General features: G+C 41.3%; 1 protein-coding gene across 2 annotated transcripts in view; it reads left to right on the top strand.

Annotated features, from left to right (window-relative positions):
* The window catches only part of THRB (thyroid hormone receptor beta), a 157,886-nt gene that overhangs the window by 95,445 nt on the left and 38,463 nt on the right, over nt 1–23,978 (top strand). The window contains exon 4 of one of the 2 annotated variants that reach the window (XM_044449431.1): nt 10,374–10,437. In XM_044449431.1, the coding sequence (XP_044305366.1) occupies nt 10,431–10,437 (7 nt within the window). In that variant the 5' untranslated portion in view covers nt 10,374–10,430. Of the gene's footprint in view, nt 1–10,241; nt 10,438–23,978 lie in introns of those variants that run through there. The other variant, XM_044449432.1, reaches the window with a different exon arrangement.

Below are 23,978 nucleotides of genomic sequence, written 5' to 3'. Positions count from 1 at the left end.
CCACCCTGTATATAACCTTCAGAAGTGCCTCAATCCTGTTAAGTATATTTTAATATCATTGTTCACCCAGAAAAGAAAATAGAAGAGGGGCATTTGACATTTGCATTCAGAACTGGACCCCTTTGAGCCTTATATGTGAAAAAGCTGGGAAACTCAGGGACCTACAGCAAATGAACTCATGATTTCCTGCTTCCCCTTTATGCATTAGAAGGAGTTTTATGCAGCATAGCAGCTGCTTCTCATTCAAAGCTGACAGGGTAGATCTGAGATATGCACTGTTAAAGTTGCTAAGAACTGTTTGCCGTGTCAGCCCCATACAGCAGACAACCCAAAAGTTCATGGGTTGTTCATGTTCATCTGTTGTTCTGATGCTATATAAAGTCGACATATGCCTGGGAACCCACGTAAGTGGTATGCTCTCTTGCAAGTGAGGGTGCTGTCAAACAAATTATTCCCACATTTTATGTGGTTTGGTCCCCAGATGAGGATCAAGCCAAATCATGTGTCTCTGAAGAGCTTCTTGTGCTTTTGGATTCAACTTTGCAGTGGATTCAAATGCTAGCAATAAATCTAGTTAGAATATGTGGCAGTTTGCAGGCAGCATTTTGAAGAAGTTACCACCACCACTTGCAAGGGCGAACTTCCAGCTATTTACCCTTTGTAGAAGAACAGGTCATAAATTCATACATAATCATAAAATATTCTCTGTCAATCCATGCTCTGAATTTCAAAAGAAAGAGCAATAAAAGTCGTAAACTCTGGTGTCACCAGTCTGTGTAAGGACCCAATACAAACTAAGCTGTTACGGCTGTCTTCACTTATCTTCTAGAGCAGCAGTTGCCAGCCTTTTCAGACGTAGGGCTCATCTTTAGAATAACAAGACCCATTTCTGTAACCTAGATGTCACCCTAACAATAATGCCTTCCAAAGACCAATCTTGTCAAGGCCTGTGATTGGCAAGTCTTGCTTGGCACTTCTATGCGGCACCTGGCACACAGATTCAAGATAAAGACTACCACCGGAGACATATAATGTACCCTAGTTCAACCTATGCAGCCTCAAATTGATAATCTGTATTTTTCATGGCTAAGTATATTCCAGTTAAATAATCTTTTTCCTAGTTTTCAGTCTAACAAATATTGAACTGTTCCAAAAAAGGGGCAAAAACAAATAGAAACAAATACAGATTTTGTATAACTGTGTTTCCCTTTCATTTATTTATTTCTGAATGATGAAAAATTAAAAAGGTTTTTTTTAATTATTTTGGTGAAAACTCTTCTTGAGACTCCTAACTGCATTTTTAAATGGAACTATTCACTTCAACCAGCTTGTATATTTCTTTCCTTTGGAAAAACAGATATGCTGTATAATTATCCACCATCACACATCCTGATTCTCTGACTAAGAAAGAAACAGCAAAGGAAAACTCTTGCTTAGTTGCTCTGTGCATTGTTTTCAATGCTTTTTTCAACTTAGGGCCCTGTTTTGAATAGAGCTCTAGTTTCTGTATGTACTGTTTGTAGTTATGCAAACTACTTATGAACAGGATGTCCCAAATGAACACTGTGGGATGTTCATGGAGGAAGAGAGTAGATATTATGTCTTACAAACGACACTGAGGAATTCTTCACAGGAAAGAGGGTGGCCTTGTTGGCTTTTCCATGACAGTGTATTATATTAGGATGGTTTTGTGCTTTAAAACAAACCCAACTGGTGTACATGGATGTACTCAAAAATGATTGAAGTATAACAATAGCATCCATCTCAATTCAAAGGTACACTGAAGGACATCTCTTAAGATGGCAAGCAGGATATAGGAAATTAGTAATAATAAAAGAGTAAAAAAGTAAAAAGAGCAGCACTTAATATCTCCAGACTATACAGAAAACTTTTTAATACAGTAAGGTCTTTATTTAAGACATGACACAGTAAAGCAAGTACCCAAACCTTCAGACACTAGTCTCAGACACAATTGCTAAAATGAGCAAGCCCTGTTTTATGAAGGGAGAGAAAGAAATAGGTTCTCAAAATGCAATTTAACATGTTGCTACTCCTAGCAATATGTTAAAAGCAACAAAACCCAGTTTTTTCCCCTGACAAGCTGCAAAACCGGGGACTTCATGAGGTCCAACTTTGGTTAATTGAAGGCCAGTCTGGGGAAAGTCTCCTGGCAGAGGGTACTTGAAGGAAAGGGAGCTGAAGAGGGGTGGATGGTGCTAAAAGGGGAGGTTTTGCAGGCACAAGCCTTGATGACACTGCTAGTTAGCAAGGCAGGGAGGTGAAGCAGAGTGCCGTTGCAGATGAGAAGAGAAGTGGTAAGAGGCATTAGGCATAAGAGGAACCTCTATAGTAGGGATCTCAAACTCGCGGCCCGCGGGCCAATTGCCGGACCGGGCGGGGCACGGGGGAGGGGCCCTGCGGCCTCCAAAGCACCGGTGGCGCCCAGGCCAGCCTCCGGGAGCGACGCGGGATGAGCGGCCCACCACCACCGTGGTGCTGGAATACTTGATGAGGCCCAGCCTCACCCAGACTGCCCCCAGGTAAGTTGAGTTTGAGACCCCTGCTCTATAGGAAACGGGCACTGGTGCAGTCAGACAAAAGGCTATACCTGGAGGAGGAGGCTCATTGTAGAAGGATTATTTGCAAGGCTAAGACTGATTATCAGCTATCAACTTGTAAATAGCAAGAGGAAGGGGAGACAGGTGGTGGGACCACTTAAGGAGGAAGGGGATTCATTGACTGATGTGAGAGAACAGGCACAGATGCTAAATGACTATTTTGTCTCTGTGTTCTCTCCAAAGGGGAGATCCTCATGGGGGATTGGATGAGGCCAGGGCTTTAGGGATACCGATTAGAGTCATCCCTCTAGAAGTTGAGCTCCTCAGGGAACTGAATATTGCAAAGGGACCAGGCCCTAACAGGTTACACCTAAGGGTAGGGAGTTGCAGGAGTACTCTCACATCCCCTGGCCTCCATTATTGAGGCCTTGTGGAGAACTGGTGAAATTCCAGAGGACTGGAGGGTGGCATCAGTGGTCCCAATTTTCAAAAAGGGTAGTAATGTGGACATGAGGAATTTCAGGCTGGTTAACCTTATGTCCATTCTGGGAAAGACAATGGAAAGGCTCATAATCAAGAGAGACCTAGTAACCCTAGAGAGGGAAGGGAGGTTGGCAGCCATGCAACTTGGCTTCCATAAAAACAGGTCCTGCCAGACAAATCTTGTGGAATTCTATGACAAGGTTTTGAGGTGGCTAGACGGAGGGGATGCAGTGGATGTGGTTTACCTGGATTCAGCAAGCCTTTGACAAAGTGCCCCATGATATCCTGGTGGAGAAACTGAGGAGTTTTGAGATAGACCAATGCACTGTCTGATGGATTAGAGCATGGTTGACTGACCAAAAGCAGAGGGTAACCATTAGTGGGGAATCATCAGGGTGGCAGTCGGTGATGAGTGGGATCCTATGTCCTGGGACCCATCCTGTTCAATCTTTTCATCAATGACCTGGAGGAGGGGGTGACTAGTCTGCTGATCAAATATGCAAATGATACTAAAATAGGAGCAGTGGCTACAACTGAGGAGCAGGTACTCCAGATCCAAAAGGATCTGGACAAACTATGGAAGAGGGCCAGGGACAACAGGATGGCGTTCAATGTGGATAAGTGCAAGTTCTTGCATTTGGTACATAGGAACGGGTGTCATAAGTACAGTTTAGGGGACAAGTGGCTGGAGAGCAGCACTTGTGAGAAGGATCTTGGGGTGTTGGCTGACTGCAGGCTAAATATGAGTCAGTAGTGTGACACAGCTGTCAAGAGGACAAATGCCACTCTTGGTTGCATAGCAAGAAGTGTGGCTTATAGATAGAGAGAGGTATTACTGCCACTTTATATGACTCTGGTATGCCCACAACTGGAATATTGTGTTCAGTTTATTTATTTATTTATTTATTAAAACATTTCTATGCCGCCCCTTGCCGAAGCCTCGGGGCGGCTCACAGCACAGAATACAATACAATATAATACAAAAATAACAATATAAAACCAACAATATAAAATAAATAACAATATAAAAGAAGTCGCCCTGGCCAGATAAATAAGCAAATATTGTTAACAATTAAAATGACGTTTAAATAAAAAGGTCTTTGCCTGGCGCCGAAAAACAAATAACGACGGCGCCAGGCGGACCTCTCTGGGGAGCGCATTCCATAGATTGGGCGCCACTGCAGAGAAAGCCCTCCTCCGAGTACCTACCCTCCTAATTTCTTTCACAGAGGGTTCCCGGAGAAGGGCCTCTCCCACAGATCTCAAGGGGCGGCCGGGCATATATGGATGTAAGCGCTCCTTCAGGTAACCAGGACCCAAGCGGTTTAGGGCTTTATAGGTCATCACCAACACCTTGAATTGGGTCTGGACTTCAATGGGAAGCCAGTGAAGCTGACGGAGGACTGGAGCCATGTGAACATAATGCCCAGTCCCCGTCAGCAGCCTGGCAGCAATATTTTGAATCAACTGAAGTATCCGGACCGTCTTCAAGGGAAGCCCCACGTAAAGCGCGTTACAGAAGTCAAGGCGGGAAGTCACCAGCGCGTGTGTCCCCGTCGCCAGGCAGTCGTACTCCAGGTAGGGGCGCAGCTGATTAATAAGCCGAAGCTGAAGGAAAGCGCTCCTCGCCACCGCTGTCACCTGAGCTTCCAATGAAAGCTCCGGGTCGAGGAGCACTTCTAAGCTGCAGACCTTGTCCCTAAGAGGGAGTGCAACCCCATTCAGGGTCAGGTCAAATCCACCCTCTCCGAAGCCCGATCCACCAACCAACAGGACCTCCGTCTTGTCTGGATTGAGCTTCAGTTTATTGGCCCTCATCCAGCCCATTAACTCGGCCAGGCACCGGTTCAGCACAGCCACTGCCTCACCTGGATTGGTGGAAAACGAGAGGTAGAGCTGGGTATCATCAGCGTACTGATGATTCCGCAGCCCACACCTCCTGATGACCTCTCCCAGCAGTTTCATGTAGATGTTAAACAGCAAAGGTGACAAAATGGATCCCTGCGGTACTCCATGGCGTAGCTGCCATGACGCAGAGCCATAGTCCCCCAGCACCACCTTCTGGAATCGGCCGTTGAGATAGGAGCGGAACCACTGCAAAGGAGTGCCTCCGACCCCCAATCCCGCTAGCCTATCCAGAAGGATACCATGGTCGATGGTATCGAAAGCCACTGAGAGGTCCAGGAGAACCAACACAGACGCACTTCCCCTGTCCTTCTCCCTGCACAGGTCATCGTACAGGGCAACCAAGGCAGATTCAGTACCGTACCCGGGTCTGAAGCCGGACTGAAATGGGTCTAGATAATCAGTTTCATCCACGAGTGCTTGGAGTTGTCCCGCCACCACCCGCTCTAACACTTTGCCCAGAAACAGGATGTTGGCCACAGGTCTATAGTTAGTGGCCATCTCTGGATCCAGTGACGCTTTCTTCAGGACCGGTCGGACTACCGCCTCCTTTAAAGGGGCAGGCACCCGACCCTCCCTCAGAGAAGCGTTAACCACTTCCAAGATCCAGGTCCCAGTCCCGTGCTTGGAATTATTTATTAACCAAGACGGGAAAGGGTCCAATAGGCAAGTGGTGGGACGTACTCGTCCAAGCACCTTGTCCACATCATCAGGCCGCAATAACTGAAATTCATCCAATAATTCTGGACCAGACGGCAGCAATGGCGTCTTCTCAGAAACCTCTGATTCATTAGTGGTGTCCAGCTCGTGACGAATCTGAGCGATTTTCTCCCTGAAATGCCTGGCAAAGTCGTCACAGCGGGCCTTTGAGGGTGTAACCAGGTCTTCTTTCCGGCCTGGATTAACCAGGCCATGCACCACTCGAAAAAGCTCCACCGGACGGCATTGTGAGGAGGCAATGGAAGCGGAAAAAAATCTCTTTTTTGCCGCCCTCACCGCCACAGCATAGGCCCGATAGTGGGCTCTCAAGTGTGTTCGGTCAGATTCATCCCGTGATCTCCTCCACCTACGCTCTAGCCGTCTCCCAACCTGCTTCATTGCCCGCAATTCAGGTGTATACCAAGGGGAAGAGCGGGCTCTGCCCAGTGGGAGAGGACGCTTAGGAGTGATCGTGTCCACAGCCCTAGTCATCTCCCCATTCCACAGTTCGACCAGAGCCTCGACAGGAGCACCAGTCTTGTCAGCCGGAAACTCCCCCAGGGCCTTCAGGAATCCATCCGGATCCATCCGGCTTGGGGGGCAGACCCACACAATCGGGTCTGCACCCTTGCAGAGGGAGAGGCCGCTCTTGAGCACAAACCTCACCAGGAAGTGATCTGACATGACAGGGGAGTCAAACATAAATTCCTCACCCTCAGACCACCCTCTTCCTGCCCCGTCGAGAAAACCAGGTCCAGAGTGTGTCCACGTTCATGGGTTGGGCCGGAGACATGTTGAGACAGCCCCATGGCTGTCATGGAGGCCATGAAGTCCTGAGCCGCCCCGGTCAGACCAGACTCGGCATGGAGATTGAAGTTCCCCAGGACCAACATCCTGGGGGTCCTCAACACCAGGTCCGAGACGGTCTCCGTCAGCTCAGATAGGGAGACTGTTGGGCAGAAGGGTGCACGGTACACCAACAGAATCCCCAATCTGTCTCGGTCACCTGGGGTCTTCATTACAAGAGGGATATAGCAAAGTTGGAATCAGTGGAATCAGTTGCCTGGGGTCTTCATTTCAAGAGGGATATAGCAAAGTTGGAATCAGTGCAGCGAAGGGCCACAAGGATGATAGATGGTTTGCTGGGTAAGTCATATAAGGAGAGACAGAGAAAGCTGGGTCTTTTCAGCCTTGAGAAGAAGAGACTCAGAGGGAATGTGTTAGTGGCATACAGGTACGTGAGGGGGTGTCATGCAGAGGTGGGTAGTGGCCTTTTTCCCTGCGGTGGAGGGCAGGACACATTTCAATGGAGTAAAGCTCAGAGAACCAAGATTCAAGGTGGATGCCAGGAAATACTTCCTGACAGTTAGGACCCCTAGGGCATGGAATGGGCTTCCACGGGAGGTGGTTGAAGCCCCATCAGTGAGGGTGTTTAAGGATAGGCTGGACGTGCACATGGTAGGCATGTCATGAGTGGAGCCGGCTAGAGCCGGGGGTCAGACTAGATGGCTCATTCTATGTTTGACTCATTCTATGTTTCTATAACCCAATTTTTCCTCTGAATCCCTGATTTCAAATTGTATTTTCACATTGTTAATCTGTAATATTAACTTCTGTTGCTGATGGGCCCTAGTTAAAGACTTTTAGTATAAGTTTAGTTTAGTATAAGGTCACTTTTAGTTTAGTGATCTTTTTTAAAGTATAAAAAGCATTACTATGATACAATTTGTTATATTATTACTTAAGTGTAACAGTTTAGTAATATCTGCTCAGAAGTAAATCCTATGAAGGTCAGCGCTACTTACTTCTGGGTAAATGTGCATTTGGATTGCAGTCTAAGCCTTGATCCTGTCATCATGCAACCTGGGAACTACAACTCCCAGGCTGCCTAATTAAGATGGAGCTTAATTGAATTGTTGCTAAAAGCATCAAGAAGATATCCGGTTGCCTCATCTCAGAATGCTAATTCTAACATGTTGCTCTTTCCCTTCTTTACACCCCTTTACTAAACTTGGATATGTAGTAACAGAGTTCTACGAAGTCTGAACATATTTGCTGATTAACATTGAAAAAGATAGAAATCAGTGAAAGTTATTTAGAAAAAAATCTATAATTAGGGTTCCCATGTGTAATTGTCTTCCTAGGATACTCCTGAACTTGAAAACTGCCAAAGACCAGTCCTCTATCTGATTTCATTCTCTCTTTGAAGTGCTTCCCATTGCAAGTCCAGTTTAAAGATAAAGAACCATAAGAAGTTCAGACGTACAGTTTTGACATTGTCAATATGTACAGCCTGGAATACAAACTAGTTTTAACAGTGTATATATGATAACATCAGAGGACTGCTTATGTATTATTTTATCTGCAGAACTGTAACATAATTGTGTTTGTAGCATTTCAGTAAAAGCTAGAGCAGAGACTCTGATGCTAATATATGTTCCCCTGCCATGTGAGGTGCATTAGTTTGCTGGTATTTGTGGTAGTCTTCATTTGTTTTGCTTTAAACCATTGCTTCAGGGTTGTTTTTATCATGCCATTAAGAATCTGAAGGCAGAAAAGTCGGGAGTAAAATACATATTTGATTATGCACTGAAAGTGACTTTTTATATTGCTCTAAAACTTAAGAAATGCTGGGCAGAAAACAAGCTAATGTCATGTTGATTATGAAAATGTATGAACTGCAATTGTATGTTCTCAGTACTATTTCCGAACCTTTATAAGTAACTTTCAACATATATCTTGAAAGATACTAATTTCTCATGTTGAATTGCTTTTTCAGTACAGTTGAAATTTCTTTCAAATATAAGGGCTTGACTTATTAAAGTTGCATGCTATTTTCTGTTGTTGCTGTGAGAGTACAGGCTCTGAGAATATTCAGGATGCTAGATTTAATCATGACTCATATCCCTGTTGCAGTAAATATTGTATGTATACACACATGCTCACTGTTCCTCTGGTTTTTAATCACAGTTTGCAAGTATGTAAGAGAAACAATATTAATCTTCTCCCATCTATGGATGGCAATTGGGGAAATACTCAACCAGATTTGCAATTTGCAAGCTTTTCTGGCTTCTACCCCATATGCGGTGTTTGATTATTTGTATTATTTATTATCTGTATTCCAAGTTCTTAATTTTTAAAAAAATAAAGTTAACTATAGTATTTCCTTCTTTCAGAATTCCCAAAAAGGCATCTATATGTGATGTGCACATTTATCTAAATGTAATCAATCTTTTAAATTAAATTGATTAATTGTATACTCAGTAACTAAAAATCTTTAGTTGGGCTTGATAATACTCATAAGGACATATGCTGCTTGAATCTATTGATTCTAAAGACTTGAATTATTCACCCTGGTGTTGCATTTATTTAAACTATCAAAGTTCATATATTTGATCTTTAATAAAATGTAATAATGTATAATGCAACAAACTGGTTGAAATTATAAAATATGCTTTACATTTATTTTATTTCTCTACACCCCAACAACCATCACTCCAGCTGACATTCATGTAACACTTTATTCCCAGTGTTTATTAATTATTAATTATTAATTAATTATTATTATTATTTATTGGACTTAATTATTTATTAAGTCCACATGTTCCCAGGGTTAGGGAACATGTGGACTTACGTACGTTGCTAGATTAAAACTCCCATCAACCCTTATCATTGGCTGTGTTGACTAGGACAGATGGGAATTGCTGTCCAACATTTTGAGGACTATATGTTCACTACCCCTATTCTACATGGACAAGATAACCCCTGGAACAGAAACAACAACTGCATTCCAGCATAAGAGCATTGGCTCTAGCACGGAAAACATCTTTTGGGCTTTACTGGGCAAGGCAATGTCTTGGATGGGTTGAGGCACATACCAGCAACTATTCTGAGTAATCAACCATCACTGAAGGTGGCGTACTTGCCAGGATTTCTTGTGTCATCTGAATGCTGGTGGCCAGGGTTAGCTGAAGGAAGAGCTTCCTTCAAATACCCTGTGGGTTAATAAGGCTGTGATGATCATGTTAACCCAGTCAGTATCTCATGGTGAAGCAGGAACTAGAGGCATTCAGTACAGCCTTCATTCCTGTTTTGGTTCCAAAAAAAAGCCAGTCCTTGGAATTCAAAGGTCTTATCTGCACTATGGAGCTCAGCTGATAGACTGGAGTGAGATACAGATTGCACAAAAATCATGGCATGTGCCCCATCTACTTACACAAATCTCCATCCAGCTAGGCACATGTAAATGGAAGCGTGTTTCTGCATGCTTATGGCAACACTTCTGGATTAGGAAGAGTGCCCATTTATGCTAATGTGTATCTGTTCCTAACCTGGATCCAAAAGCACTTCTCCTTACAAAAAGAGGAGCCCACAGTTTCACCGAACTTCCCCCCTTCCATCTTTAGTCCGTTATGAACATGGCTAATACCATTTCCAAGAGTCACCTGTCCCTCAGGATCAGCTTTTTAGAAGTGCTGAGGGCTCCCGGGGAAAGGAAGGTGAGAAAGCTCTACCCTACAAAGAAACTCCATTCTTGCTTTGTCAGCTTTAAGGGCATATATATAGATCTCTAATAAATATTTTATACTCGGTGTGTGAGAGGATATAAGGATATTTCTATATCTTGATATATTAATTGTAATATGTATGTACACAGATGTATGAGTGTGTCTGTTAATGGTCATTACACATTCATCAAATTATTGTCTTTTTTTTTATCCCTGACAGGTTACAGTGGTGAAAAAGAGGAATAAGAATGACTACCTTTTGTTGATTCCCAGCAGCATGTCAGGTACACTAATCTATTTTGTAAGAGTTTTCCTTCTCTCTCTCTCTCTCTCTCTCTCTCTCTCTCTCTCTCTAACTCTCTAACTCTAACTCTAACTCTTTCTCTCTGAGTAACGCACAATGTTATTTGGCACATGTTTGAGTCATCATGTCCAACATCCTCCAAATGCAATGAAATACTAGGCACAGGAAGAGTTCTCAAAGTATTTCTTACAAAGTTTCAGCACTTTCCAATGTGCACGTTGCAGCTTCTTCAGAATTCCAGTCAGGCACAAACTAGATATAGTTTGATATGCAGCCTGAAGTTAAGTCTCCACTTTTCCTTCAATTAAAGTACATGGAGGCGGGAGAGCGGGGGGAGGCAGCTATTCCCAAGACTGCAGCATGCAGGACCCTCCATAACTATGACTATCGCACCCAAACTTTCCTCCTCAAGTCTCTCTCCAGGCAACTGGAAACTTTAGAAAATCCCCTCTCAAGGTGCAAATTAGATTTTTTTTCCTGAATGCATCTAGCCATGCAGTGAGAGGGAGGTGGGAAGGTTGCTGCTGAGCCATCCCAAGAGGTACAGTTCTGCTAAGAATTTTCCCCCTACCCTTGAAGAGAAATAACTGTAAGCATCAAGTATAGTTTGTCCCTTGTTTAGTTTTCTTACATACTTCAAGGAGATATATTTTTATGAGGCAAATCCCACATTGAAGGGAGTGGGGAAATCCTTGCATTTAGGGCAGGTATCTGAAGGGTTCAGAGCAAGTACACCTGGGATTTTGGGAGGAGGATGCTGTCATGTAAAGGACCTGCAAACTTCTGTAGGTGAGAGATCACGAGCACATAATAAATGCCTCATGTATTAAAGCCAGAGAGGCTCACTTTTAAAAGATGTTCCTGAGTCCCAACTAAGGAGCAAGTGGTTAGCCTAGTCAGTTTGAGGGCCTCTGGTCAGTCACAAGTTCACATGTAAAATGGGGTGAGGGAGAAGAGAAGAGAAGAGAAGAGAAGAGAAGAGAAGAGAAGAGAAGAGAAGAGAAGTCTGTTATATAAGTTGCTGGGGTAGGGGGTGAGCAAGGAAGTTGAATCTCCTCACCTTTCCTTGCTGGAGTCCACTGCTTTAAGCAGTTTTCCCCAAGCCTGTTTTACTTACATTGCATTGTTTCACCTTCCTCTCTTGGCTGTAAAGTAAAAATAATTTAGTATTGTTGGATTGGGCCCACTGACATTGAGCTGGCTTTACTGACCTCAATGTACCTATAACCATAAGCCTGATTACATTTGCCTTGGCTGATCTCACTCTCTGATGCCATCCTACTTTCATGCCCTCAGATGCTTGCATATTTTAGTATATCATTAAAAAAGTAAGAAAGAAACCAAGGAAACAAGCTCTTATCACATTTTGCTAGTTCATGAGGAAGCAGGCATATCAGAGGAACCAATATGTGTAAATTAGTCATTTACCTTAGCTTTGCAGTTCTAAGAAGGTAATTGTTATGGAAAAGACACCTGCTTTGTGCATCTACAGATTTGGGGCTCATCAGATGTAAGCAAGAAGTTTGTAGCTTTTATTTAGCTGTCAAAAGAAGATTTTTTTAAACCTAGCAAAGACTCTTGATGTGTGATTGTACAAGTTGCCATTGAAAAAGAAGGAAATGACTTGCATGCTTTGGACTGTGCTTTCATTTTTAAACCATCCTTTCATATTTTAATTCTGTGACAAGTTGAAACAATGACATAACAGAATTATAATGTTTGGTCAATGGTATGATGTCAAGGAAAAAGGAAATTCCTATCAAGCTAAAACTTTCATTATTCTTTTGTTTTAGTGTGTGCGTGCACACGTGCATGTGTGTGTTTTATATGTGTTACTAGTTTCTCTTTATTTTTTAAATTCTCTGTGTGTGTGTGTGTGTGTGTGTGTGTGTGTACATGCTGCCTTTTTGATCACCGTGTAGTGATCTAGTTTGGTTCCCTTCAGTGTATAGCTGAAATGGCTTTTCTTTTAAGATGAATGCTATTACATTTTGCTGATATTAATGTTCACCCCAAATATTTATGAAATAGCATATTTTGAGGAGAGCTGAGAACAGCTTTTATAAAAGAATTGTAAATTTTCTACTCAACTGTTACAGAACTTATTGGCTTAAGGTATTTTGGTATTAAAGTTTTGCTGATCAAAGCAATATCATGAATATGTTGCTTATTAGGTACGGACAGTTTAATAGGTGTTGGCTTGAAAAAGGCTGAATATTATGCATGTGTGTAATACTGATCTCTAAAATTAGCATGACAGGTACAATCAATGATAACTGGGCTGGCAATATATGTTATGTCTTTGTAAGCTGCATTCTTACTTGCTCCTTGTTTTTGCTCATTGCTAGAAAGTAGTGTAGGAAACATAACTAGGGGTAACCTTGAATCTATTTTTAAGGCATTGTTCAGATCTCAAAAGAAAAGCAGTAGAAAGGTACCTCTGGATGGTGCTTTTCATGTGAATTCACCCTGCCTCATTTAATGAAGAGGCTTCACCTCATATTTATTTATTTTTAAACAAGAAATATTTTTGCATCACATCTTGCATCATTTTTTCTTGCACCACAGAAAATCCATTAGAAAGGGAAAGATGGTATAACTGTGCAGTGTCTTTTGACTGATATGGCTAGCTCCCCATTTGGAAGCACCATATGAAGAGGTTTGTTTAGATACTGGAATGAACTTGTTATCATTTACATCTTAGGTAGCTCTCTGACCTGATACTCTGAATTCATTAGAAATCATTTTATACCTTTCCATACCCAACACCTTCTGTTTTTTCCATCTTTTTTGAGGGCATGATCCTGTGGCCACTGGACACTTTCTGGACAGCCACAGGAAACATGATGCAAGGTCAGAGCTGGGACTCCCTGTTTGGACGTCCTTCACTCCCTCATACAATCAGTGCAGAAAGGACCGCGCTGGCTGTGGTTCTGAAGTCACAACAAGATTGGCCTCGGAGCCACTGCACAGGGAGGCATTCTGGGGGCGAGGAGGGGAGGAGGGAGGATCCACTGAGATACAGGGTCTGGCTTCAGCAAGACTAGAAGACTTAGCCAAAATTGGCTGGCTGGCTGGCAACCTTTACCTCCATTCTCCTTCCATTCTCAGCAGGATGTCTGTAATCTCCAAGTTCAGAGGGTCATGGGCCCACATTGGATTGCACTTAAGTTCTTCTGCCAGTACAAACATCCTGAAACTTGTTTTTCTACCCTACAATAAAAGTAATATATACATAAATTTAGACATCCTTGATTTAAATTGCTTAAACAAAATATACTTTTCATACTAGCTTATGTATACTTTATTTTAAAAAAAATCCAAGTCACCAAGAAACAAACTCTTCTCATTTATTTAAACAAAGCTGTCTTCTTTGTTGTTATAAACTGGCCAAAGAGCTTTGACTACTGGACAGTATCAAAAATAATTCAGTAAAAAATTTTATCCATACTCGAGTAATTCTTGCTTATTTTATTTATTTAGATTGACATTGCATAACACATCATTGCCATATATGGATTTTCTCTAACTAATGAAAAAATATGCCTCTTAAGAGGTTTTCCATATGTTTTTCTAATACTTTGAGCCCACTTAACTATTTACCCTGTTCTGATTACAGTTCGTATTTTAGGAGTAATTAACACATTTTACATACTCATTGTTCTTCATGCTCAAAATAACTTTGTCAATTGTATTAGGTTATGTTTACTTTAGGCTTCTTCTGTTTAGCCAAAAAAGAAAAATGTTAGAGAGTGGTTCTATAAAGAGTACACCTGTAACTAACAGGTGAAAAGCACTGTACTTTTGCATCATTTCCTCCTAAACAGATTTTTTTTCTGGTGAGAAAAAAATGAAGAAAGCTGTTGGAAAAGACAGGAGAATCACAAATAGAAGCCGACAATGTCTGGACTAGGCGTCTATGAAAATTTAATTTCTGTTTGCAAATCATACAAACAAGTCCTGAATGTGAGCAGCTATGCAATTCTCAGGCAATTTTCATTCAGAAGTGCTCAGATGCTCAAGTGCACTTTTCTTCCATAAAGTACATTTTCACACTTAAGCCCATGGGGGGAAGTATGTATTTTTTGTGTGCACTTTAAAAATGTGCATGTTTCCTGATGGAGTAAAAGACACCTTTGTTTGGGAATGTCACTGTGGTGAACCAAACTTTGATGGTGAATTTGGAAAACCTCATCAAGCTTAACATTGCATGTTCACAGGACGAAGGCCCTGTCCAGAAGCCATGTTAGACAACGGAGCTGTATTCCTAATATTACATTGGCTCTGTCTTCTCAAACAGAGATGAAAACCTAGAGAGTAGAGACAGTCATTTGATCCTCACAAGAATGGTTAATGGCATGGAAATGGGAAGTTTAGATCCATTTCTGTATGGTAAGAAAATGGGAAGTTTGGATCCATTTCTGTATGCTGTTTGTCAGGCAGTTTATGCTGGGGATAGAAAGTATTTGTTTCCTAGGAATCAGTACGTGTGTTCTTTCATAGATGGGGCTGAAATTCTGTGGTAATAATCATTGACTCCGGAGGCATTTCAGCTATCAGAGGCTTTCATTGCCTTGTTAAAACCTGTGACTACTTGTTTCATCTTTGCTGAGTTCTGGAAGGGACATAAGTTGTATCTGACAGCTGGCCGCATGGTGACCTCCTTCTGAAGCTACTCATAGGCACGTACAGTATGTCCTATTAACCTCAGTGAAATTAAATAGTCTTAACTGTGAGGGTTGTGGACTCTAAATGGTAAGACCCGAAGTCTTGAAAAGGTTGCTTAAGAAATACATTTGAAAATACATCCGTTGGAATATAGCAGGGAAAATAAGCTTTTTTATTTTTCATGAAAGTTTGTGTGTGTGGGTGTGCATATGGTCAACTTAGCTATCATTTGTATTGAGTTATTAATTATATTTATAATTTCCCCCAAAGCTTCCTTTACTTCTTCCTTTATAAAACTTGAATATATTTATAAAATAGTCCCCCCACTTTTTTTTTGCTCCACACAGGTATGAAATAGGTCCACAGACATCTCTGATAGAGCAAATGGTCCCTGCCACAGATGATGTGATTGTGTCTCCAAATTTAAGGAAACCAGGCATATAACTGCCTCCATATATGTTTCAGTTATGCCATATTAATTTGAATCTGTAGCTCATTGTCTCCTAATGAATCAGTGGCAGTAATTAGCACTAAATGAAAATTTAACGTTATTCTTAAAAAGAATATTTGCTCAGTGCTCCCATGTGAATGCAGGCTCTAAAGAACATGCTGCACTTGTTTATCTGTGCATGTGCACAGACAGATCTGCAGAGCTTAAAAGAATCCCCTCTCTCTCCTTTCCACCAGATGGGCAGAATACAAAAGGATAGCACCATCAATCGTTAAGGGAAATGGGAAGACAAAAATAATAATTTTTTAAAAAAGGAAATGAGAAGTCTGTGAACGCATAACTGAATTTGGAAAGAGGGTATTTCCCCTGATGGCCTATTGGGCTACCTGAAAGTGTTGATATGCCCAGACTGAGGAAGTTGGGGAAGAAGGAGCGCTATTATGAGCCATTTAGAGATCCATCTCTACATGGCAAGATTTGCAGCCATTGGATGCTATATCTTGCAAAGGTTTTTCCATTCATTGGAGTGAATTCGGATGTAGGTGGCTGCATCTAAACATGCAAGCAATTCTGTTTATGCAAGCAATCCATGTATTCATTCTTGCAGACATGGAATTTTGTGCAAAGGTTCAGTAGCTGCTAGTGTTTTGGTCTGGAAGCAGTTTGTTAGTCTGCAGTTTTGTTTTCCTTTAGAACATGTTCATTAGCATCTCACCTACTTTATTGTGCATATATCTGTATATCTAAAGGTGGATAAATGCTGGGAACAATAGATGGCAAAGAAGAAGGGGATGGCAGAGGATAAGGTGGCTAGATGGAGTCATTGAAGCAGTTGGTGTGAGCTTAAGTGGACTCCGGGGGACGGAGGGCAGGAAGTCCTGGAGGAATGTTGTCCATGGGGTCCCAATAGGTCGGACACGACTTCGAGACTAAGAACAACAAAGGTGAATAGTCCATTGTTATATGGACTGCCATAATATCCAGTATATAAACTGTTTTGCTGTGAAAATTAAATACTTAATTATGTTGTACTTTTAATAACTTTTGCTTTGTACAAATAAAGAAATAGAATAAATTCTCAAAATAAAAGCCCCACCCACTAGAATATCCATGTGTTCACCTTTTAAAACACAGAAAATTGCAGCACGTTTGTAGAAGCAAAAGATGGCATTTTTCAAATACAGAGCATTTCCTGGTTATTTCTTACAGCATCCGTGTCTTAAGTATTACAGTATGACAATACAGTGAACCTCATGGCTAAAAGCACTTAAATAGAAACAAATCTTTTGAAAATAAAACCTTTCTGTCTTATATCCAGCTTCTTGTCTTCTATCTAAACGTAGGAAATATACGAAGAAGTATTGAAAATAAATTGTATAAAATGTTAAGTCAAATATGTGAGTTTAAGTATGGTGGATAAGCAGGTTTTGCTCTTTTTCCATTTTTAAACATACCATAGTATGATAGCATGGACAGTCTGTTATTTGGCTTGTCAAAGATATATATTTTGAGAAGTGGCTTGGTAGCAGTTATATTCAGATCCAATCCTAAAGGTGTGTGTAGCTTTAAATGTCCATTCATTGCCTCAGTTTGCATGACATTGCAACTGCAAACTGCGTGTATCCCCTCAAACAACCCATCAGAGTGGGTCTATACAACATGGCAAACTAGGTATGCAACTACTGCCGCTTTCATAGTCAAAATGTTGGCTGGTGTGCTTCAATAATTCCCATGTGGTAATCAACTGAGATGGCTTAGTAACTTTTGTTCCTGCACTTACAGAGCAAGCCCATTTAGTCACATAGATGTACAGGTTTAGGCCAACATAGAAGTCTCCTTGGTGATCCAAGATCCCTTAACCTGTGATTCATATCAGATCTTGACTCTACCATGGGGACAGGGGCCACAGCTCAGTGGTGCAGCATGTGCCTTGAATGCAGAAGGTCCCAGATTTAATCCCTGGGTTTGTTTTGTTTTGTTTTTTAGTTAGGACTAAGAAAGAATCTTGTCTGGGAAGTTGCTGCTAACAATACTAGGCTAAATGGACCAATGGCCTGGCTCTGTATAAGGAAGCTCCAGGTGTTTCAATGCCTAACTTTTGTGGTGCTGTTTCTACACAGAACACTCTTGGTTCTGTGTACTAGTGCATTCTGCCCTACCCTCACATTATTCCAGCCTCCGTTTGCTCAATGCAGTAGCACAGTAACGCCACAGGCTGTGCCATTCTAAGCATAAAGCAGTCATCATGTTGTTTTGCCATTATATCTTTCCCAGGTATAAGGATTGTAAGTGTACACCTCTTCCCTATCTCAGTTACACCATTAGTGGGGATCTGCTATAGATCTCAGATTCTGGTCTGATCAATCTATTCAATCTAGCTATTGTGGAGAGAAAGTTACTCATTCTTCAAAGACAAATGCATCCTACCCTTTACACACACACACACACACACACACACACACACACGACTTATTTTCTTCTTCAATTTTATGATGCATGCAAACAATGGTGTAGTGGAGCTGCAGGGACACCGTGCCAGCAGATGTTGATGATACATGTCATCTGTTACTCCCCTTTGAATTCTCTGTTCCCTCTGCCCTTAACTGAAATCCTCCCAGTAAGTGGCAGGGAACTGATTTTTCTCATTCCTGTGAACTACCCCTGTTATGACGCAAAGTATTTTGGTGAGGCTGTCTTTATTGGGCAATAAAGACCTATTAACTTTACAAAAGACCTGCTCACAGTGGAGTTGAAAACTGATAGACTTGGATTGTTGATATGGACCAGCAGATTGGTCTGAATTTTTGTCTTACCTTGGGGATGTGGCTGTGGGAAGTGTCATGATGAGCACCTGCACTTTAAAGTCACCCCTCTATCCCTGCACACAAATGTTAATTACAAACAGGGATGGACCAGGGAAAACCAGAGGTCACCCTTAAAATAGATATTCAACAAAAATATTGTTGCTGAAAAGTATAAACACCTGTGTGACAAGCATGCCTTTAGACATAGTTTTTAAAATGCTAAATGTTATCTGATGACATCCTTGTAACTTGTTCTTAGCTAATGCAGACAATTTCCTGAGGCACTTCTGCAACCTTATGTACTATTGAAAAAAGCCAGGTTGGAATAAGGTTGCAACTGCGGGTAACTTTCTTCTGTTTTGTTCTCTGCCCTACTTGTTAGTCAGTATCTAATTATATTAATGGCAATGGGAGATACGCAGAATTGAAAGAATGTGTTTTCATTATGTAATCAAATTGGATTGAGATTAAAATTGGTTGAGATTCCTTGTGTGATAGTTAGGAAATCTTTGATTTAAAATGTGTATTCTCTAGACATGAGAATGGAATGGATTTCTAAGGCTATGACAATCAGATCTTATAGCACCTTGTTTTAGGGTTAAGTATATTGCTTTAACATTAACCATAACATTTTACGTGGAAAATTTTCATATTTCTCTAAGGTGTGCTCAACCATTTGTTCAGAAGGTGTGCAAAGCTGATTCACAATAGTTCTGTGCAAATCCTTTTGGGGTATTTTAATGGTATTATACATGCACATCCCTTGAGATTAATAGAGCAGTCTGTATCAGATTTTCACAACTGGAAATTACCTCAGATGTTCTGTAAGGAAACTGTTACTCAAATCTATAATAGTTTCAGGAATACATTTTTGTTTTCCCTTTAGTACAACGTGAGCGAATGCACGTTGATATAAAAAGCACTTGCAGTAAACACTGCATTGTTACTGTGTGCCATGTGCCTAAAGCCAGCAGGGTTAACGCTCGTGAGGCAGGATTGGCACTGGATTCTGTCCTGTGTCCGCAAAGCTGAGCAGAGAGAGCAGTAGTAGCAGGACCGGAACTGCTAAGCATGCCCACATAAGAATGTTAGCCTTAGGTAACAGAGTGTCCCTCAGGTCAGCCTACAATAAGAGCAAAGTCAAACAAGGCTGAATCCTTGATGTTTTGTGTTTTAAGTATCTGAAAATTGTTCATGACCAGCTTCGACCCACAAGACCTCAAATGATCATATGAGCAAGGCAATAAATTGATGGTAACTTGCACAGGGCCACAAGTTTTAGATGTAGCGCTGGTGAAAGTTGCATCTAGCAGCTCTGCCTGTGCACGTTAGCCCTACTTCCCTTTGCTGGATGTAACGGAAAGGAAACTGATGTGCTCAACTGCCCTGAATGGAAGCTGACCATGGTGGCTGAAAGTGCATGGATGAAAACCTCTGCCTCATACTGTTGTACTCAGGTGGCGATGCAAGTGAATTCCACCCGATCAAGAGAAATGGGGAAACACTTACTTTCCAGAACTCCACAGCTGAGCAAGATCTTGGCAATGCCAACAGCTTGTCAACCAGTGCTTGTCAAGTCTCAAGAACATGGCCTTCCATCCTGGGATGGGCTGATGCACTTTCCTAGCAGAAAATATACGTGGAATATCATAGATGTAACAGAGAAACATTTGTGTAAGGAAAGATACTGTGAGAAAAGCAGTGTGCTGAGTATTGGACACCAGCCTGCACCATTTCTTCATGCTTCAGCAGCATGGACTAGTCCAGTGCTCCTTCCAGGCCACACTGATACGATCATTCAAGGCCTTTCAAATGCCAAGGAATACCAAATGCAGGGGACAAAATGCAAAGGTAATTAGAATGATTATACAAAAAGCAGCAGACCGGTATAATTCCGTATGTATATCCTTGATGCAGGCCGTAAATAGCAAATTGTATTATATTAATAGTAACTTTAGTCATCATACACACTCTTTTTTAAAGTAATCCTTTCTTATAGTTTATCCTTCTGTTTATTTTATTGTTTAGAATAGCTACCTCGAGTTGTTTTTCTCCCTAAAGAAACAAAATATTATGCTAACAGGCACTTAAGAGCACCAAAACGAGAGCACTAAATACTCATTTGGTAGCATCATCAATATCCAGTTTAGGCAGTTATTTTTCCTCTCAGATTTACTGTCAAACTGATTCATTTCTTTTCTAGACTTTAATATGCTGAATATTAATAACAATTGAGCTTGCAAGATTAAGTGTCCTGTTCTGTTTGCCTAATTTAAAGTCAGTCTTGAAAAGTATAATTATTTTATATGGTTGGCAACAGAAGTGGCGTCTTATTTATGTGCCTATCTTATTTTGGCTGGAATTGATAATCCTGCAATGTTTGCCTTTAAAAAATAAATAAAAATGTCTGAGAATCCTGCTGTGGAAGGAGGGGCCAGAAGTTGTTTTCTTCTACTTAAATCCTTGCGTCACTTCAGGAGGAAAGATTATAATGTCACAAAGGCTATCACCTCATGAAAAAGTTAAACTGGTCTAAGTACCTGATTTTTTTTAGATTTGGTAGCCGTTTACCTCAGAACACCTCCTTGTTAGCAGATGTCAGGTGTTGATCGCTTTAACATCTTACTGAGAACTGTCTGAAGATTCCAGACAGTTCTTCCCAAGCTTCTGTTATTTAGGTTACAGTTACCTATTCTATTTCATTACTAAATGTAAAGAAACATTTTACCTCAAACGATTGAATAAAAAGAGTGATAAGCAGCCTAATTAGCTAATATCTATTTAACATGTGGGCTGAAATACATGGGACTAATCAATTTGGTGGCCTTAGGCATGGGGTAGTCATTGCATGTATTAACATAACCAATTGGAGCCAGCTTTTGAAGCCTGCATTAAAAACCTGACTCACAGGTGTGCTTTCCAGCAAGCTATGTATTTTTATAAACCCATGCATGTTTGTTTCAAAACAGTAAGCAACTTTTCATGTCACTCAAGTTGTTAACAAAAAAATAGTGAGTGTCACTCAGAAAAATGTAAGATTAGTGAACAATAACATAATATTATTAATTTAGTGGACTGGGTATCTTAAAATGCACTGTCCATGTCTGTTCTGTGTAATGATAGTAATAATTGTCTTTCATCATTGGTGGTCTAAAGCAATAGTTGCTTTTGGCCTTGGGATCATACTGAGCTTTCTTGTCCAAGGGCCCCTTTTCCTTTTTGTTGGGGACAGAGCTGTCTCCAAAAGCTGTGCTACTAATCAGAAAATGGTAGTAGATGCAGCTTTTCCAGTAAGAAAGGCAGGATAAGGGATTTCCTCAAGAAAGGCAGGAGAATTGTATTTTCTCAAGGTCTATCATGCAGGCAACTCTAAAAGCCTGGGAGCTTCAGAGTCTGAAAATCCTAAGCATATGCCAACTTCGATGGAAGTTTGTAGTAAAAAGTCACCTTCATAGATGCTCTGGGTTTCATGGGGGATGTTTTATTGCAACAGATTATAATCTAATACTATGATACAGTCATTTATTTGCTCAAACGTAGCTGAATGAGAATACAACATGGATTATTGCAAGGGTTCCGATACTTTGAACTCACCTCTTTTCTTATTTTTTTTTCTTATTTTTCTTGTAGCCTGCTATTATCATATGCATCTGGAGAAACTGAACTCAATATCTTAATGGCAAGCTATGACCTTAAATATTTTATCTTATATGGAACAATTTCAGTTAGGTGTCCAGAATTTGCTTCTATTTATAGGTGTGCTTACTAATAATAACTATTGATTCATATACTATATTTTATGACATTAAACATAGCATTAAACCTGCATTTCCTGACTTGACATACTAAGTTTTAATGACCATGGAAGGACCCCTTTCCCCCACTTTAAAGACATAGTGTTAAGAAACACTATGTTCAAAAAGAATTTAGATTATTCTTAGTGTATTAAAACACATGTTTTTAAAACAGTACTGTTAGCTACTGTACTTGAATAAATTAAGAGTATATCAAATAGCTTTCATTTGGCATCGGGTGATACATTCAGAAACAGAAAAGGTAGACCGGGAAATATTCCTTTGAGTGCCAGTAAAGTGCCAGTACTCAAAGGAAGTATAATAGCTGATCCATAGCTGCACTTAAAGTGGATACAGGCAACCAGTTTGTATGCCTGCAAGCATAGATGCAGTTTGTGAAAAATTTTGTTAAGTATGCTAACTTAGTAGCCTGCCACCCTGAAAGGTTTAAGATATAGTTCCATTGGGAACTATTGTTATAGCTGAAGTTCATTTCTGAACCAAGCAGGCAAAATTCTCAACTTTCCCGGTTATGGTTGACTTTCGTGGCATCTATGCAATAAAAATCCAAACAACTAACTAACCTAAACTAAGAGAACAAAATAATAATGCGCTTTCCAGTAGAAAGCACTTTTCCCATTCTTTCTTCTTCCTTTCCTTTTTAATATTGCAGGGAGAGAGTATAGTCATTAGGATTGTTTCTAGCACAAGTATAAAACAGCTATCCCAGGGCACTCCCAAGTTTTCATACCTCAAGGCTGCATGAGTACTTGGACATGGAGCTGCAGAATGAATCACATTTCCATACCATAAATTAAAGTGTCCACAATCTATTTAGTTAATTTAATATATAGAATTAATATATTTAATTAACCATGGAATGAGGGAGAAAACCAGTGTGAGGTCTCCGAGTTGGCTTGAGAATAGTTTGTGGGCCTGTCATCTCTGGCAGAGATCACAGGCAGCCCCTTCTCCAGTCACAGCCCAAGCACGGTGGCCATTCCTCTGGGGTGGCTTATCCCTTCCTTCCCTCTTTTTCCCACCCAGGAACCCTCCCATGTGGCCCCCTTGGCCTTTCCTTCCTTCCTTCCTTCCTTCCTTGGTGCACTGAGCCTCATGTACTTGTGCCAATGAACTCTCCCCAGCATGCCCCACCTTTGCAGTCATTAGCAGGAGTGAATGGGACAAGCTCTCACGAGACCACAAGCCCAGACTGCTCTCTTTCTGAGCATGAGCACGTTTGTTTATTTATTTATTTAGGAGACTTCTATGCCGCCCCATTCACTGAAGCCTCGGGGCGGCTCACATCCCCGTTTGCGCTCACGTTTGCGCTCATCGACAGGAGTGGTGTGGGGCATGCTGGGGTGAGCTCTCGCGAGGCTGTCTGCCCAACCCACTTTCTTTCTGAGCCTCAAGAAGAGAGCGAGATGGGCTGGTGGCCTCGCGAGAACTTGCTGCAGTGATGCCCATGTCACTGGGCATGGGGGGAATTGGTGGCGCTCCAAGCAACAGAAAGCCTGCAGAGCAGGGCTTCAGGGGCTGCATTTGGCCCATGGGCCATGTGTTGGGCCACCATGAACTTCTTGCACCAGCACTGGAAGCTTTGCATCAGAAGTTGTAGGCCATCTATCTCATTGTAGCACCTCACTGGATCAAACTTTTACTGAGCAAAGAGTTTGTACAACTTCATTTTGTTGCTGTTGATCCACCTTGAAGGATTAATAAAGAAAATCTTCTTCAGGATGAACATATGGTGTGTCTAATGCCGTTGATATTTAATGTAGAAAGAGAAGTAAATCTGAAT

This window comes from Varanus komodoensis, unplaced genomic scaffold (genome assembly GCF_004798865.1).
Source record: "Varanus komodoensis strain SLA01 unplaced genomic scaffold, ASM479886v1 scaffold58, whole genome shotgun sequence".
NCBI lineage: Eukaryota > Metazoa > Chordata > Lepidosauria > Squamata > Varanidae > Varanus > Varanus komodoensis.
This window is presented reverse-complemented; position numbering and strand designations above follow the sequence as displayed.